Raw genomic sequence first — 14,280 nt, 5'->3', positions numbered from 1 at the left:
GAGCAACAAGAAACAGGTGACCAACAAACTGACCAACCGTGTATAACATCCCCTTCACATGAATACTTCATATACAAGTGGCAGATCATGAGGATCTTGTCCTCTTTGCCCCTTTTCGTCCCTTCTGCTTATGGTGACATTAGGAGAGGACCTTGCTAGTCGTCCCTGCAAACTGAGGCCTGCTGAGAGACTGAATCCAGCTCCGGTTGGCTGCAGAGTCCAGTCCAGGACTTCAGGTGCTGGCTCTGCAGTTGCTGAGACTTTCAGGATTGGTTTTGTATTATTTTCTCTACTCTTAATATAGCATTAGTAAAACATTGCCAGTTTTTCCAACTCTCTTCTCTCTGTCCTTCTTTCCCTCCGGATCGCCTGTCCTGAGTGGGAAGGGGGGAGAGGGAGGGGCAAAAGGGGGAAGTGGGGGGGAGACGGGGTTAACAATACATCTGCCAGGGTTTTACTGTCACCCCGCAATCTAAACCCTCGACAGGGGCCAACAGATGGGGGGGTCCTGAGAGGAGACAAGAGGGGAAAATGAGGCCTCTGGGATGTGACAAGAGCAACTGGGGAAGTTTTGAGGGGAAGAGAGAAAAGAGGGGAATTTAACGGGGCAAAAGGTCAAACAGGCACCGTGATGCCACCAACGAGCCTGCAGGGACCCAAAGGCAGGCAGGGCAATCGCAGAGGAACGGGGAGGAAACGGGTTTCTGAGGGAACAAGGTGGCGAGTGAGCTTGTGAGGGGTCCAGAGGCAAAGGGATGTGTCCCGAGGAGAACAAATAGAGAGGTTCTTACTCTGAGAAGTTGTCCTTGACTTTGTTCCACCAGCAGCCGTCCTGCGGTCTCGGCACAGCCTGGGGATCCCTGACCCGCACCACCACAACCTTTAACAGCACATCGGGCTGCTCTAGAACCGGAATGACAAACAGCAAGTACTTCTCTAGGACAGCTTTGATGTGGGATTGTTCTGTTTTCTCTGCAACGGACAGGGAGAAATTTCTCCTCCCCACAGTACCACTAAACACCCCACCCATGATTGTTCAGGCATTTTGGGGCTGAAAGCCCCCATCTCTCACCGGCCTGCTCCTCCAGTAACGTCATCGTCACCCCCCGAGTCCCCCCATTTATTCACTCAAAAAAAAAAAGGTAGAAAAGGAAAACAGCCCCAGCGGGCAGCACATTACTTTAAAACGCCATTTACCTATGTACATACCAGAGCGCCCAAACATGGGGGGGCAGCGCCCCGAACAGCCGCAGCCACGTCCCACAGGCCGGCAGCCGCCCCCCGGCACGCTGGGGACGGAGGACGGAGCCGCGTCTCCCGCTCCGGCGCTGCTCCCCCCACCCGGGCTGGGGGGTCTGCTGAGCACGGGGCGGTCACAGCTCCCCCTCTGAAACACAGGAATTCCACATTAGAGTTCCGCGTTGGGGCGGCCGGGTGCAGCACCGCGCTTTGCCCGCAGCCTTTCCTTCCTTGTCCAATTTATACAACGGCCTCGGCTCCTCAGGTTTCGCCAGGGCTGCTCTCCTCGCATTCCCACCAGGTGGTTCCCAATCCCTTTCCCGCGAGCTAAAATACCCCCCAACGGGCTCTTGTGCAGAGCACCGCTACCGCGCCGTCCTCCCGTTACGCGTCACGCAGGACGACACGGCTCATCTTGTAACAGAGACAAGCAAGAACTACGAACGCTTCTAGCGGCACTCCACAGGCAATACTAAAACCTGCCCACGACGTACCGCCCTCACAAGTTGTGCTCCAAGTTTATCCCGCCCTTTCCAAAACAAAACAATTCCGGCACGCGGCTCAAGTCCGTCTAACGCTCAGCGCCGCGATCGGGACGCTCGGCCACACGGGCGGCTTCACGGCGCTCGCGCCCCTTGCACGCTAAAGCCACCGCAGCTTCCGCTGTAGGTTTTGGCGTTCGAGTGCACAGTCAGAGCCGAGGCCTATCCGAGAATCAAACCGAACTGCGGTACGCCTCACCGCTACGTACGGGGCCGGCTCTACACCGCGACGGAGCGCCGGAACAACCGACACCAAAAGCTGGCCGCACGAGCAACCACCGCACGCCTGTAAGGCGCTCGCAAGCCCGTGCGCGCTATCCTGCCTAAATTCCGTACCGCGACTTACGGACGCCCCGCGAGCGCGTGCCCGGTCCCGGCTCCCAGCGCAGAAAGACCCCTCGCCAGAGGTCCTCGTCCGTCCCCGCCGCGACGCGACCGAGACGAGGAGTCTCTCCAGAGAAACCCCCGGGGCGCGCCGACAGAGCCCTCGACTCCGCGGGCCCCGCGGCCGCACAGAGCGGGTCCTCCGGCCGCCTCGCCGGCTGAAACGGGGAAGGGAACGGGACGGCAGAGTCAGCAGCGCTGCTAAGCCGCATTCTTCACAGCATCACAGTATGTTTGGGACGGGAAGGGACCTCAAAAGATCATCCAGTCCAATCCCCCCATGGAGCAGGAACGCCCAGGTGAGGTCGCACAGGAGCACGTCCAGGCGGGTTTTGAATGTCTCCAGAGAAGGAGGCTCCGCAACCTCCCTGGGCAGCCTGGGCCAGGCTCTGCCACCCTCACTGAGAAGAAGTTTCTTCTCAAATTTAAGCGGAACCTCTTGTGTTCCAGCTTGATCCCATTACCCCTTGTCCTATCGTTGTTTGCCACCGAGAAGAGCCTGGCTCCATCCTCATGGCACTCACCCTTTATATATTTATAAACATTGATAAGGTCCCCCCTTAGTCTCCTCTTCTCCAAACTAAAGAGACCCAGCTCCCTCAGCCTTTCCTCACACGGGAGATGCTCCACTCCCTTAATCATCTTCGTTGCCCTACGCTGGACCCTCTCCAGCAGTTCCCTGTCCTGCTGGAACTGAGGGGCCCAGAACTGGACACAATATTCCAGATGCGGTCTCACCAGGGCGGAGCAGAGGGGAAGGAGAACCTCTCTCCACCTACTAACCACCCCCCTTCTAATACACCCCAGGATGCCATTGGCCTTCCTGGCCACAAGGGCACAGGGCTGGCTCATGGTCATCCTGTTGTCCACCAGAACCCCCAGGTCCCTTTCCCCTACACTGCTCTCTAATACGTAATTTCCCAACCTATACTGGAACCTGGGGTTGTTCCTGCCCAGGTGCAGGACTCTACACTTGCCCTTGTCAAATTTCATCAGGTTATTCCCCGCCCAACTCTCCAGCCTGTCCAGGTCTCTGATGGCAGCACAGCCTTCTGGCGTGTCAGCCACCCCTCCCAGCTTGGTGTCATCAGCAAACTTGCCGATAGTGCACTCTATTCCCTCGTCCAAATCGTTAATGAATATATTGAACAACATTGGCCCCAGCGCTGCCCCCTGAGGCACTGCACTGGATACTGGCCTCCAGCTGGACTCCGCACCATTGACTACCGCTCTCTGGCTTCTCTCCTTAAGCCAGTTTGCAACCCACCTCACTGCTCTGTTGTCCAGACGAAGCTGTTCCATTACTTTCCCAGGGACAGAGCTGAGGCTGACCGGTCTGTAATTACCCGGGTCCTCCTTCTTGCCCTTTTTGAAGACTGCAGTGACATTTGCTTTCCTCCAGTCCTCGGGCACCTCCCCCGTTTCCCAAGACTTGGCAAAGATGACGGAGAGCGGTCCAGCAGTGACTTCAGCCGGCTCCCTCAGCACCCGCGGGTGCATCCCATCCGGACCCGTGGATTTATGGATGTCCAGACTATTTAATTGCTCCCTAACCCAGTCCTCATCGACTAAAGCAAACTCCTCCACTGACCTGGCTTCATCCGGGGTCTCAGGGGTACAGGGCTCCCCAGGACGGCCTCCGGCAGAGTAGACAGAGACAAAGAAGGCATTCAGGAATTCTGCCTCCTCTGTATCTTCTGCCACCAGGGCACCCACCCCGTTCATCAGTGGGCCTACATTGCCTCTGGTGTTAGTTTTATCTGCTATGTATTTGAAAAAGTTCTTTTTGCTGTCCTTGACCCCTCTCGCCAGCTGTAATTCTAGGGGGCCTTGGCTATCCTAGCTGCCTTCCTGCATCCTCTAACAGCAGCCTTATATTCCTCCCAAGTGGCCAGCCCCTGCCTCCATGACCTGCAAACTCTCCTCTTCTGCTTGAGCATACCCAACAGGTCCCTGTTCAACCACGCAGGCCTCCTGGCTCCCTTCCTCGACTCCCTTCATGTGGGGATGCTCTGATCCTGAGCGTGGAAGAAGCAATCTCTGAATGCAACCCAGCTATCTCGGGCCCCTTTTCCTTCAAGCAGTCTTGCCCGTGGGATTTCCCCCAGCAATTGCTTGAAAAGGCCAAAGTTGGCCCTGCTAAAGTCCAGGGTTGCAATTCTACTTGCTGTTCTGTTCCTGCCACACAAGATGCTGAACTCCACCTTCTCGTGGTCACTGCAGCCCAGGCAGCCCTCAACCTTTCCTGCTTCGACCAGACCCTCCTTGCTAGCGAGGATGAGATCCAGCAGTGCACCTCTCCCAGTCGGCTCCTCCACCACCTGCATGAGGCGGTTCTCACCGATGCACGGCAGGAACCTCCTGGACTGTGGCTGGCTGGCTGAACGGTCCTTCCAGCAAACACCAGGGAACTTAAAATCCCCCACAACAACCAGGGCCTGTGACCGTGAGGCCGCTCTCAGCTGCCCATAGAAGGCCTCATCAGCTTCCTCAGCCTGATCTGGTGGCCTGCAACAGACGCCCACAGCAGTGTCACCCCTGCCAGCCTGCCCCTTGATCCTGACCCATACACTCTCAACTCGCTCCTCATCCGCTCCTGGGCAGAATTTAGTACACTGTAGCTGCTCTCTCACATAGAGAGCAACTCCACCACCACGCCTGGCTGGCCTGTCTTTACTTCATTTGATGAGGTTAGTTGTAATCGTTTAGTTTCTCGCTGACAACACGTCTCTTAATTATTAGTTAAATACAAACTAAGCTCTCAGCTCCTAAACAACGTGTTACTTAACCTTCCGTCTCCCTCTTGTCGTGCAGAAGGAGCTAAAAGGTGAAAAACGTCCCCTCACCGCGCAGGCGGTCAGAAAGCATTTCCCTCACGTCAACCGGTTCCTGAGGGCCGCATCTTGTAGAACTTCACCGCAGCGTACGCTGACTCGGCAGCTTCTCTTCAAAAGCGGGAAGAGAAAACAGGGACAGGCACCTGAAAAAACAAGGCAGAGAACAGAGCAGCTGGGAACACCGTGTCATTTGCACGTGCACGTCCCACAAGCCCCCGAGCGTGGGGGGGCTCCCCGAGGAAAACAAAGCGGGGGCAGCGCCCCAAACAGCCGCAGCCCCGGCCCGCAGGCCGGCAGCCGCCCCCCGGCACGGCAACGCTTCCGGCCGACCCGAGAAGGGAGCCGTTCGTGCCGGCCGGTATCGACACCCCCCTTTTCCAGGCAGCTCGGAGAACTCCCTTTGCCAGCGTCGTCCTGGTACGTTTCCCTCGTCCGGCTGCTCTTGTCTGTACCCCGTGTGCACCATCAAGACGGTTTTCTAGGCACGTTTCCCATTGCCTCGTTCGCACAGAGCTTCTAAATTCGCTCTTACCTGTTCGTCCGATCTCGACAGAGCGCGTCAGCTCCTCGCGCCGCGAGGCGCCGCTGCTCTCCCGTCGCCGGTGACGGCTCCTTTGGACCCTAATTCTGATCGGGCTATAAATCTCCTATTAATTGCTTATCCTCTTTGTTACAGTTTCCTGACGTTGGCTGGAGGACACGGCCACCTGGGCTCAGAGACGCGGCTTCCGTACCGGTCTCTGTCCTCTCGGTGGCTGGTTTGACGCGGCGCCTGCCAATTTATGGCCAGTTTCCTGAGCAGCGTTTCCCTTCTGAGGCCCGTTGCAACGCGTGACGGCAACTCTCCTAGCAACAGCACAGCTTCCAGCAACCGGAGCATCACGTTTAATCTGCCTCCCTTGTGCCGTTAATACACTTTATTCTTTTCAAACGGCTTCAAGGGCCCGCACCCTTCAAGAAACCTGCAGTGCAGCTACTAATCTTCTTCTCTTTGCGTAACTCTACAGCTCACGCGAGAGCAATTGCTTCAGCTTTCTGGGCAGAAGTCCCTGGAGGTAAAGCTTTAGCTTCCCTTACCTGCTGGGCGGTCGGCACCGCACGCCCGGCTTCACGTACCCCTCGCTTTACGCAAAGCTGCTCCCATCGCTGACCCGGGAGGCTTCGGCATCCTCCAGCGGCCGGTCCCTTCAATCCGCTTCTGCTGTTGCCGAGCAACCGCGGGCCACCGACTGCCGGACGGATCCACTGAGGAAAGAAGCCGCGCCGACAACGTTAGCAGGAGCAATATTTACGTCATTAAACGTTTAAGGAGGCACCGAGGGAGGGATGTCGTTTTCACACAAATGGGGACCTGACCCCCGTCGGGGGGGACGGACACCGGCACGCACGGACCCGACCGCGAACCCCCGCGGCTCGATCGGCGTCTCTGCCCCCCCCCCTTGCCGGGCGCTGCAGTACCCGAGTTTCGCCACAGGGCGGCAGCACCGAGGCGCGCCGCGGCACCGCGTTGGGGCGGCCGGGTGCAGTACCGCGCTTTGCCCACAGGACGGCGCCACTGAGACCCGCCGCGGCAGCCCCGGGCGAGCGGTCGTGCCGCGTTTCGCGGGAATCCCGCCAAAAAAAACCCAAAAAACAAACGCGACCAAACAAAAAAGCGCACAGAGAGAGCCGCGGCGCGAAAGCCGCGCCCGCAGGACACGGAACCCGCCGGGGCTCGCCCCGAGCTCCCGCCGGAGCGGCGCCCCGCTCGCCACGCCACCCAGCCCGCCCGCAACCGCGCCTTAGCTCTGCTTGTAACCGTCCCCGCGACCGACGGGGGCTGCGCCGCTCCCGGAGGGGCTGCCGCACCGGGCACGGGCGCTGCGCCGGAGGGAGACGCGGCTCCGGACCGCACGCCTCCCAGCAGCTTCGCCAGCGCGGCCGTAAGGGCGGGGGGGGGGGGGGGAACCGGAACCGAACGCCTCCGCGCCGCGCCGGCCCCTCCCGCTCCCCCCGTTCCAACGGCACGGTCACCCTCGCCGCTGCCGCACTCACCTGCCGCCTCTTTCGCCGCTCCGTTCCCCTCGCGCTCCCCCGCCGTCCCGCCGGGCTCCGCGGGCACCGACAGCCGCCGCGCCCCGAAGACGCCCGCGGCGGGAGGTCCCCGGCTGTCCCCTCCTTCCCCTCCGCCCTTCTGCCGCCTCCGGGAAACCTCACGAAGGGCGGCCCTGAGCCGCCCGCCTCCCGATGCCCGGGCGCCGGCCGCAGCGAGCGCTCCGCAGCCGCCCCGACCCCCGTTCCCGTTCGCCTCCGGTCTCCCCCCCCCGGCCCCGGCACCGAGACACCGCGGACCTATCAGCGCTCGCGGTTTGGGCATGCGCACTAGGGAGACTGCAGCACCCGCCCCTTGCCGCATCCCGGTTCGCTCCCCGGGACACGTCAATCATCTCCCTCTCCGCCTATCAGCGCTCGCGACTGGGGCATGCGCAGTAGGGACACCGCAACGCCCGCCTCTTCCGCACCATCATTGGCTGCGGGCGGCACGCAGTACCCAGCCCTCGACGCCCGCCCCTCCGGCAATCTGATAGGCAGACAGCATGAATTTGCCTGTCAGCTGAAGCTTCATATTAGCTGCCTTTTCCTGGAGAACCAGATACATACATGTTTTGATAAACATTGCAATGGAATGCTTACTTGTTGATAAGGACAGATTCACATCTTGCAAGAGGAGCAACAAGAAACAGGTGACCAACAAACTGACCAACCGTGTATAACATCCCCTTCACATGAATACTTCATATACAAGTGGCAGATCATGAGGATCTTGTCCTCTTTGTCCCTTTTCGTCCCTTCTGCTTATGGTGACATTAGGAGAGGACCTTGCTAGTCGTCCCTGCAAACTGAGGCCTGCTGAGAGACTGAATCCAGCTCCGGTTGGCTGCAGAGTCCAGTCCAGGACTTCAGGTGCTGGCTCTGCAGTTGCTGAGACTTTCAGGATTGGTTTTGTATTATTTTCTCTACTCTTAATATAGCATTAGTAAAACATTGCCAGTTTTTCCAACTCTCTTCTCTCTGTCCTTCTTTCCCTCCGGATCGCCTGTCCTGAGTGGGAAGGGGGGAGAGGGAGGGGCAAAAGGGGGAAGTGGGGGGGAGACGGGGTTAACAATACATCTGCCAGGGTTTTACTGTCACCCCGCAATCTAAACCCTCGACAGGGGCCAACAGATGGGGGGGTCCTGAGAGGAGACAAGAGGGGAAAATGAGGCCTCTGGGATGTGACAAGAGCAACTGGGGAAGTTTTGAGGGGAAGAGAGAAAAGAGGGGAATTTAACGGGGCAAAAGGTCAAACAGGCACCGTGATGCCACCAACGAGCCTGCAGGGACCCAAAGGCAGGCAGGGCAATCGCAGAGGAACGGGGAGGAAACGGGTTTCTGAGGGAACAAGGTGGCGAGTGAGCTTGTGAGGGGTCCAGAGGCAAAGGGATGTGTCCCGAGGAGAACAAATAGAGAGGTTCTTACTCTGAGAAGTTGTCCTTGACTTTGTTCCACCAGCAGCCGTCCTGCGGTCTCGGCACAGCCTGGGGATCCCTGACCCGCACCACCACAACCTTTAACAGCACATCGGGCTGCTCTAGAACCGGAATGACAAACAGCAAGTACTTCTCTAGGACAGCTTTGATGTGGGATTGTTCTGTTTTCTCTGCAACGGACAGGGAGAAATTTCTCCTCCCCACAGTACCACTAAACACCCCACCCATGATTGTTCAGGCATTTTGGGGCTGAAAGCCCCCATCTCTCACCGGCCTGCTCCTCCAGTAACGTCATCGTCACCCCCCGAGTCCCCCCATTTATTCACTCAAAAAAAAAAAGGTAGAAAAGGAAAACAGCCCCAGCGGGCAGCACGTTACTTTAAAACGCCATTTACCTATGTACGTACCAGAGCGCCCAAACATGGGGGGGCAGCGCCCCGAACAGCCGCAGCCACGTCCCACAGGCCGGCAGCCGCCCCCCGGCACGCTGGGGACGGAGGACGGAGCCGCGTCTCCCGCTCCGGCGCTGCTCCCCCCACCCGGGCTGGGGGGTCTGCTGAGCACGGGGCGGTCACAGCTCCCCCTCTGAAACACAGGAATTCCACATTAGAGTTCCGCGTTGGGGCGGCCGGGTGCAGCACCGCGCTTTGCCCGCAGCCTTTCCTTCCTTGTCCAATTTATACAACGGCCTCGGCTCCTCAGATTCCGCCAGGGCTGCTCTCCTCGCATTCCCACCAGGTGGTTCCCAATCCCTTTCCCGCGAGCTAAAATACCCCCCAACGGGCTCTTGTGCAGAGCACCGCTACCGCGCCGTCCTCCCGTTACGCGTCACGCAGGACGACACGGCTCATCTTGTAACAGAGACAAGCAAGAACTACGAACGCTTCTAGCGGCACTCCACAGGCAATACTAAAACCTGCCCACGACGTACCGCCCTCACAAGTTGTGCTCCAGGTTTATCCCGCCCTTTCCAAAACAAAACAATTCCGGCACGCGGCTCAAGTCCGTCTAACGCTCAGCGCCGCGATCGGGACGCTCGGCCACACGGGCGGCTTCACGGCGCTCGCGCCCCTTGCACGCTAAAGCCACCGCAGCTTCCGCTGTAGGTTTTGGCGTTCGAGTGCACAGTCAGAGCCGAGGCCTATCCGAGAATCAAACCGAACTGCGGTACGCCTCACCGCTACGTACGGGGCCGGCTCTACACCGCGACGGAGCGCCGGAACAACCGACACCAAAAGCTGGCCGCACGAGCAACCACCGCACGCCTGTAAGGCGCTCGCAAGCCCGTGCGCGCTATCCTGCCTAAATTCCGTACCGCGACTTACGGACGCCCCGCGAGCGCGTGCCCGGTCCCGGCTCCCAGCGCAGAAAGACCCCTCGCCAGAGGTCCTCGTCCGTCCCCGCCGCGACGCGACCGAGACGAGGAGTCTCTCCAGAGAAACCCCCGGGGCGCGCCGACAGAGCCCTCGACTCCGCGGGCCCCGCGGCCGCACAGAGCGGGTCCTCCGGCCGCCTCGCCGGCTGAAACGGGGAAGGGAACGGGACGGCAGAGTCAGCAGCGCTGCTAAGCCGCATTCTTCACAGCATCACAGTATGTTTGGGACGGGAAGGGACCTCAAAAGATCATCCAGTCCAATCCCCCCATGGAGCAGGAACGCCCAGGTGAGGTCGCACAGGAGCACGTCCAGGCGGGTTTTGAATGTCTCCAGAGAAGGAGGCTCCGCAACCTCCCTGGGCAGCCTGGGCCAGGCTCTGCCACCCTCACTGAGAAGAAGTTTCTTCTCAAATTTAAGCGGAACCTCTTGTGTTCCAGCTTGATCCCATTACCCCTTGTCCTATCGTTGTTTGCCACCGAGAAGAGCCTGGCTCCATCCTCATGGCACTCACCCTTTATATATTTATAAACATTGATAAGGTCCCCCCTTAGTCTCCTCTTCTCCAAACTAAAGAGACCCAGCTCCCTCAGCCTTTCCTCACACGGGAGATGCTCCACTCCCTTAATCATCTTCGTTGCCCTACGCTGGACCCTCTCCAGCAGTTCCCTGTCCTGCTGGAACTGAGGGGCCCAGAACTGGACACAATATTCCAGATGCGGTCTCACCAGGGCGGAGCAGAGGGGAAGGAGAACCTCTCTCCACCTACTAACCACCCCCCTTCTAATACACCCCAGGATGCCATTGGCCTTCCTGGCCACAAGGGCACAGGGCTGGCTCATGGTCATCCTGTTGTCCACCAGAACCCCCAGGTCCCTTTCCCCTCCACTGCTCTCTAATACGTAATTTCCCAACCTATACTGGAACCTGGGGTTGTTCCTGCCCAGGTGCAGGACTCTACACTTGCCCTTGTCAAATTTCATCAGGTTATTCCCCGCCCAACTCTCCAGCCTGTCCAGGTCTCTGATGGCAGCACAGCCTTCTGGCGTGTCAGCCACCCCTCCCAGCTTGGTGTCATCAGCAAACTTGCCGATAGTGCACTCTATTCCCTCGTCCAAATCGTTAATGAATATATTGAACAACATTGGCCCCAGCGCTGCCCCCTGAGGCACTGCACTGGATACTGGCCTCCAGCTGGACTCCGCACCATTGACTACCGCTCTCTGGCTTCTCTCCTTAAGCCAGTTTGCAACCCACCTCACTGCTCTGTTGTCCAGACGAAGCTGTTCCATTACTTTCCCAGGGACAGAGCTGAGGCTGACCGGTCTGTAATTACCCGGGTCCTCCTTCTTGCCCTTTTTGAAGACTGCAGTGACATTTGCTTTCCTCCAGTCCTCGGGCACCTCCCCCGTTTCCCAAGACTTGGCAAAGATGACGGAGAGCGGTCCAGCAGTGACTTCAGCCGGCTCCCTCAGCACCCGCGGGTGCATCCCATCCGGACCCGTGGATTTATGGATGTCCAGACTATTTAATTGCTCCCTAACCCAGTCCTCATCGACTAAAGCAAACTCCTCCACTGACCTGGCTTCATCCGGGGTCTCAGGGGTACAGGGCTCCCCAGGACGGCCTCCGGCAGAGTAGACAGAGACAAAGAAGGCATTCAGGAATTCTGCCTCCTCTGTATCTTCTGCCACCAGGGCACCAACCCCGTTCATCAGTGGGCCTACATTGCCTCTGGTGTTAGTTTTATCTGCTATGTATTTGAAAAAGTTCTTTTTGCTGTCCTTGACCCCTCTCGCCAGCTGTAATTCTAGGGGGCCTTGGCTATCCTAGCTGCCTTCCTGCATCCTCTAACAGCAGCCTTATATTCCTCCCAAGTGGCCAGCCCCTGCCTCCATGACCTGCAAACTCTCCTCTTCTGCTTGAGCATACCCAACAGGTCCCTGTTCAACCACGCAGGCCTCCTGGCTCCCTTCCTCGACTCCCTTCGTGTGGGGATGCTCTGATCCTGAGCGTGGAAGAAGCAATCTCTGAATGCAACCCAGCTATCTCGGGCCCCTTTTCCTTCAAGCAGTCTTGCCCGTGGGATTTCCCCCAGCAATTGCTTGAAAAGGCCAAAGTTGGCCCTGCTAAAGTCCAGGGTTGCAATTCTACTTGCTGTTCTGTTCCTGCCACACAAGATGCTGAACTCCACCTTCTCGTGGTCACTGCAGCCCAGGCAGCCCTCAACCTTTCCTGCTTCGACCAGACCCTCCTTGCTAGCGAGGATGAGATCCAGCAGTGCACCTCTCCCAGTCGGCTCCTCCACCACCTGCATGAGGCGGTTCTCACCGATGCACGGCAGGAACCTCCTGGACTGTGGCTGGCTGGCTGAACGGTCCTTCCAGCAAACACCAGGGAACTTAAAATCCCCCACAACAACCAGGGCCTGTGACCGTGAGGCCGCTCTCAGCTGCCCATAGAAGGCCTCATCAGCTTCCTCAGCCTGATCTGGTGGCCTGCAACAGACGCCCACAGCAGTGTCACCCCTGCCAGCCTGCCCCTTGATCCTGACCCATACACTCTCAACTCGCTCCTCATCCGCTCCTGGGCAGAATTTAGTACACTGTAGCTGCTCTCTCACATAGAGAGCAACTCCACCACCACGCCTGGCTGGCCTGTCTTTACTTCATTTGATGAGGTTAGTTGTAATCGTTTAGTTTCTCGCTGACAACACGTCTCTTAATTATTAGTTAAATACAAACTAAGCTCTCAGCTCCTAAACAACGTGTTACTTAACCTTCCGTCTCCCTCTTGTCGTGCAGAAGGAGCTAAAAGGTGAAAAACGTCCCCTCACCGCGCAGGCGGTCAGAAAGCATTTCCCTCACGTCAACCGGTTCCTGAGGGCCGCATCTTGTAGAACTTCACCGCAGCGTACGCTGACTCGGCAGCTTCTCTTCAAAAGCGGGAAGAGAAAACAGGGACAGGCACCTGAAAAAACAAGGCAGAGAACAGAGCAGCTGGGAACACCGTGTCATTTGCACGTGCACGTCCCACAAGCCCCCGAGCGTGGGGGGGCTCCCCGAGGAAAACAAAGCGGGGGCAGCGCCCCAAACAGCCGCAGCCCCGGCCCGCAGGCCGGCAGCCGCCCCCCGGCACGGCAACGCTTCCGGCCGACCCGAGAAGGGAGCCGTTCGTGCCGGCCGGTATCGACACCCCCCTTTTCCAGGCAGCTCGGAGAACTCCCTTTGCCAGCGTCGTCCTGGTACGTTTCCCTCGTCCGGCTGCTCTTGTCTGTACCCCGTGTGCACCATCAAGACGGTTTTCTAGGCACGTTTCCCATTGCCTCGTTCGCACAGAGCTTCTAAATTCGCTCTTACCTGTTCGTCCGATCTCGACAGAGCGCGTCAGCTCCTCGCGCCGCGAGGCGCCGCTGCTCTCCCGTCGCCGGTGACGGCTCCTTTGGACCCTAATTCTGATCGGGCTATAAATCTCCTATTAATTGCTTATCCTCTTTGTTACAGTTTCCTGACGTTGGCTGGAGGACACGGCCACCTGGGCTCAGAGACGCGGCTTCCGTACCGGTCTCTGTCCTCTCGGTGGCTGGTTTGACGCGGCGCCTGCCAATTTATGGCCAGTTTCCTGAGCAGCGTTTCCCTTCTGAGGCCCGTTGCAACGCGTGACGGCAACTCTCCTAGCAACAGCACAGCTTCCAGCAACCGGAGCATCACGTTTAATCTGCCTCCCTTGTGCCGTTAATACACTTTATTCTTTTCAAACGGCTTCAAGGGCCCGCACCCTTCAAGAAACCTGCAGTGCAGCTACTAATCTTCTTCTCTTTGCGTAACTCTACAGCTCACGCGAGAGCAATTGCTTCAGCTTTCTGGGCAGAAGTCCCTGGAGGTAAAGCTTTAGCTTCCCTTACCTGCTGGGCGGTCGGCACCGCACGCCCGGCTTCACGTACCCCTCGCTTTACGCAAAGCTGCTCCCATCGCTGACCCGGGAGGCTTCGGCATCCTCCAGCGGCCGGTCCCTTCAATCCGCTTCTGCTGTTGCCGAGCAACCGCGGGCCACCGACTGCCGGACGGATCCACTGAGGAAAGAAGCCGCGCCGACAACGTTAGCAGGAGCAATATTTACGTCATTAAACGTTTAAGGAGGCACCGAGGGAGGGATGTCGTTTTCACACAAATGGGGACCTGACCCCCGTCGGGGGGGACGGACACCGGCACGCACGGACCCGACCGCGAACCCCCGCGGCTCGATCGGCGTCTCTGCCCCCCCCCCTTGCCGGGCGCTGCAGTACCCGAGTTTCGCCACAGGGCGGCAGCACCGAGGCGCGCCGCGGCACCGCGTTGGGGCGGCCGGGTGCAGTACCGCGCTTTGCCCACAGGACGGCGCCACTGAGACCCGCCGC

General features: G+C 58.7%; 1 protein-coding gene across 9 annotated transcripts in view; it reads right to left on the bottom strand.

Annotated features, from left to right (window-relative positions):
* The window catches only part of LOC135579185 (PE-PGRS family protein PE_PGRS30-like), a 40,560-nt gene that overhangs the window by 11,201 nt on the left and 15,079 nt on the right, over positions 1-14,280 (bottom strand). Inside the window, exons 7-10 of one of the 9 annotated variants that reach the window (XM_065059528.1) lie at positions 12,664-13,956; positions 8,501-9,096; positions 6,119-6,247; positions 792-903 (exon numbers count right to left, since the gene is read on the bottom strand). In XM_065059528.1, coding sequence (XP_064915600.1) covers positions 792-903; positions 6,119-6,247; position 8,501 — 242 coding nt within the window. In that variant the 5' untranslated portion in view covers positions 8,502-9,096; positions 12,664-13,956. The other 8 variants (XM_065059527.1, XM_065059518.1, XM_065059522.1 and 5 more) reach the window with 8 other exon arrangements.

This window comes from Columba livia, chromosome 3, assembly GCF_036013475.1.
Source record: "Columba livia isolate bColLiv1 breed racing homer chromosome 3, bColLiv1.pat.W.v2, whole genome shotgun sequence".
In the NCBI taxonomy this organism is placed as follows: domain Eukaryota; kingdom Metazoa; phylum Chordata; class Aves; order Columbiformes; family Columbidae; genus Columba; species Columba livia.
Note: the sequence above shows the minus strand (reverse complement) of the source record. Positions and strands in the feature narration are given on the sequence as shown.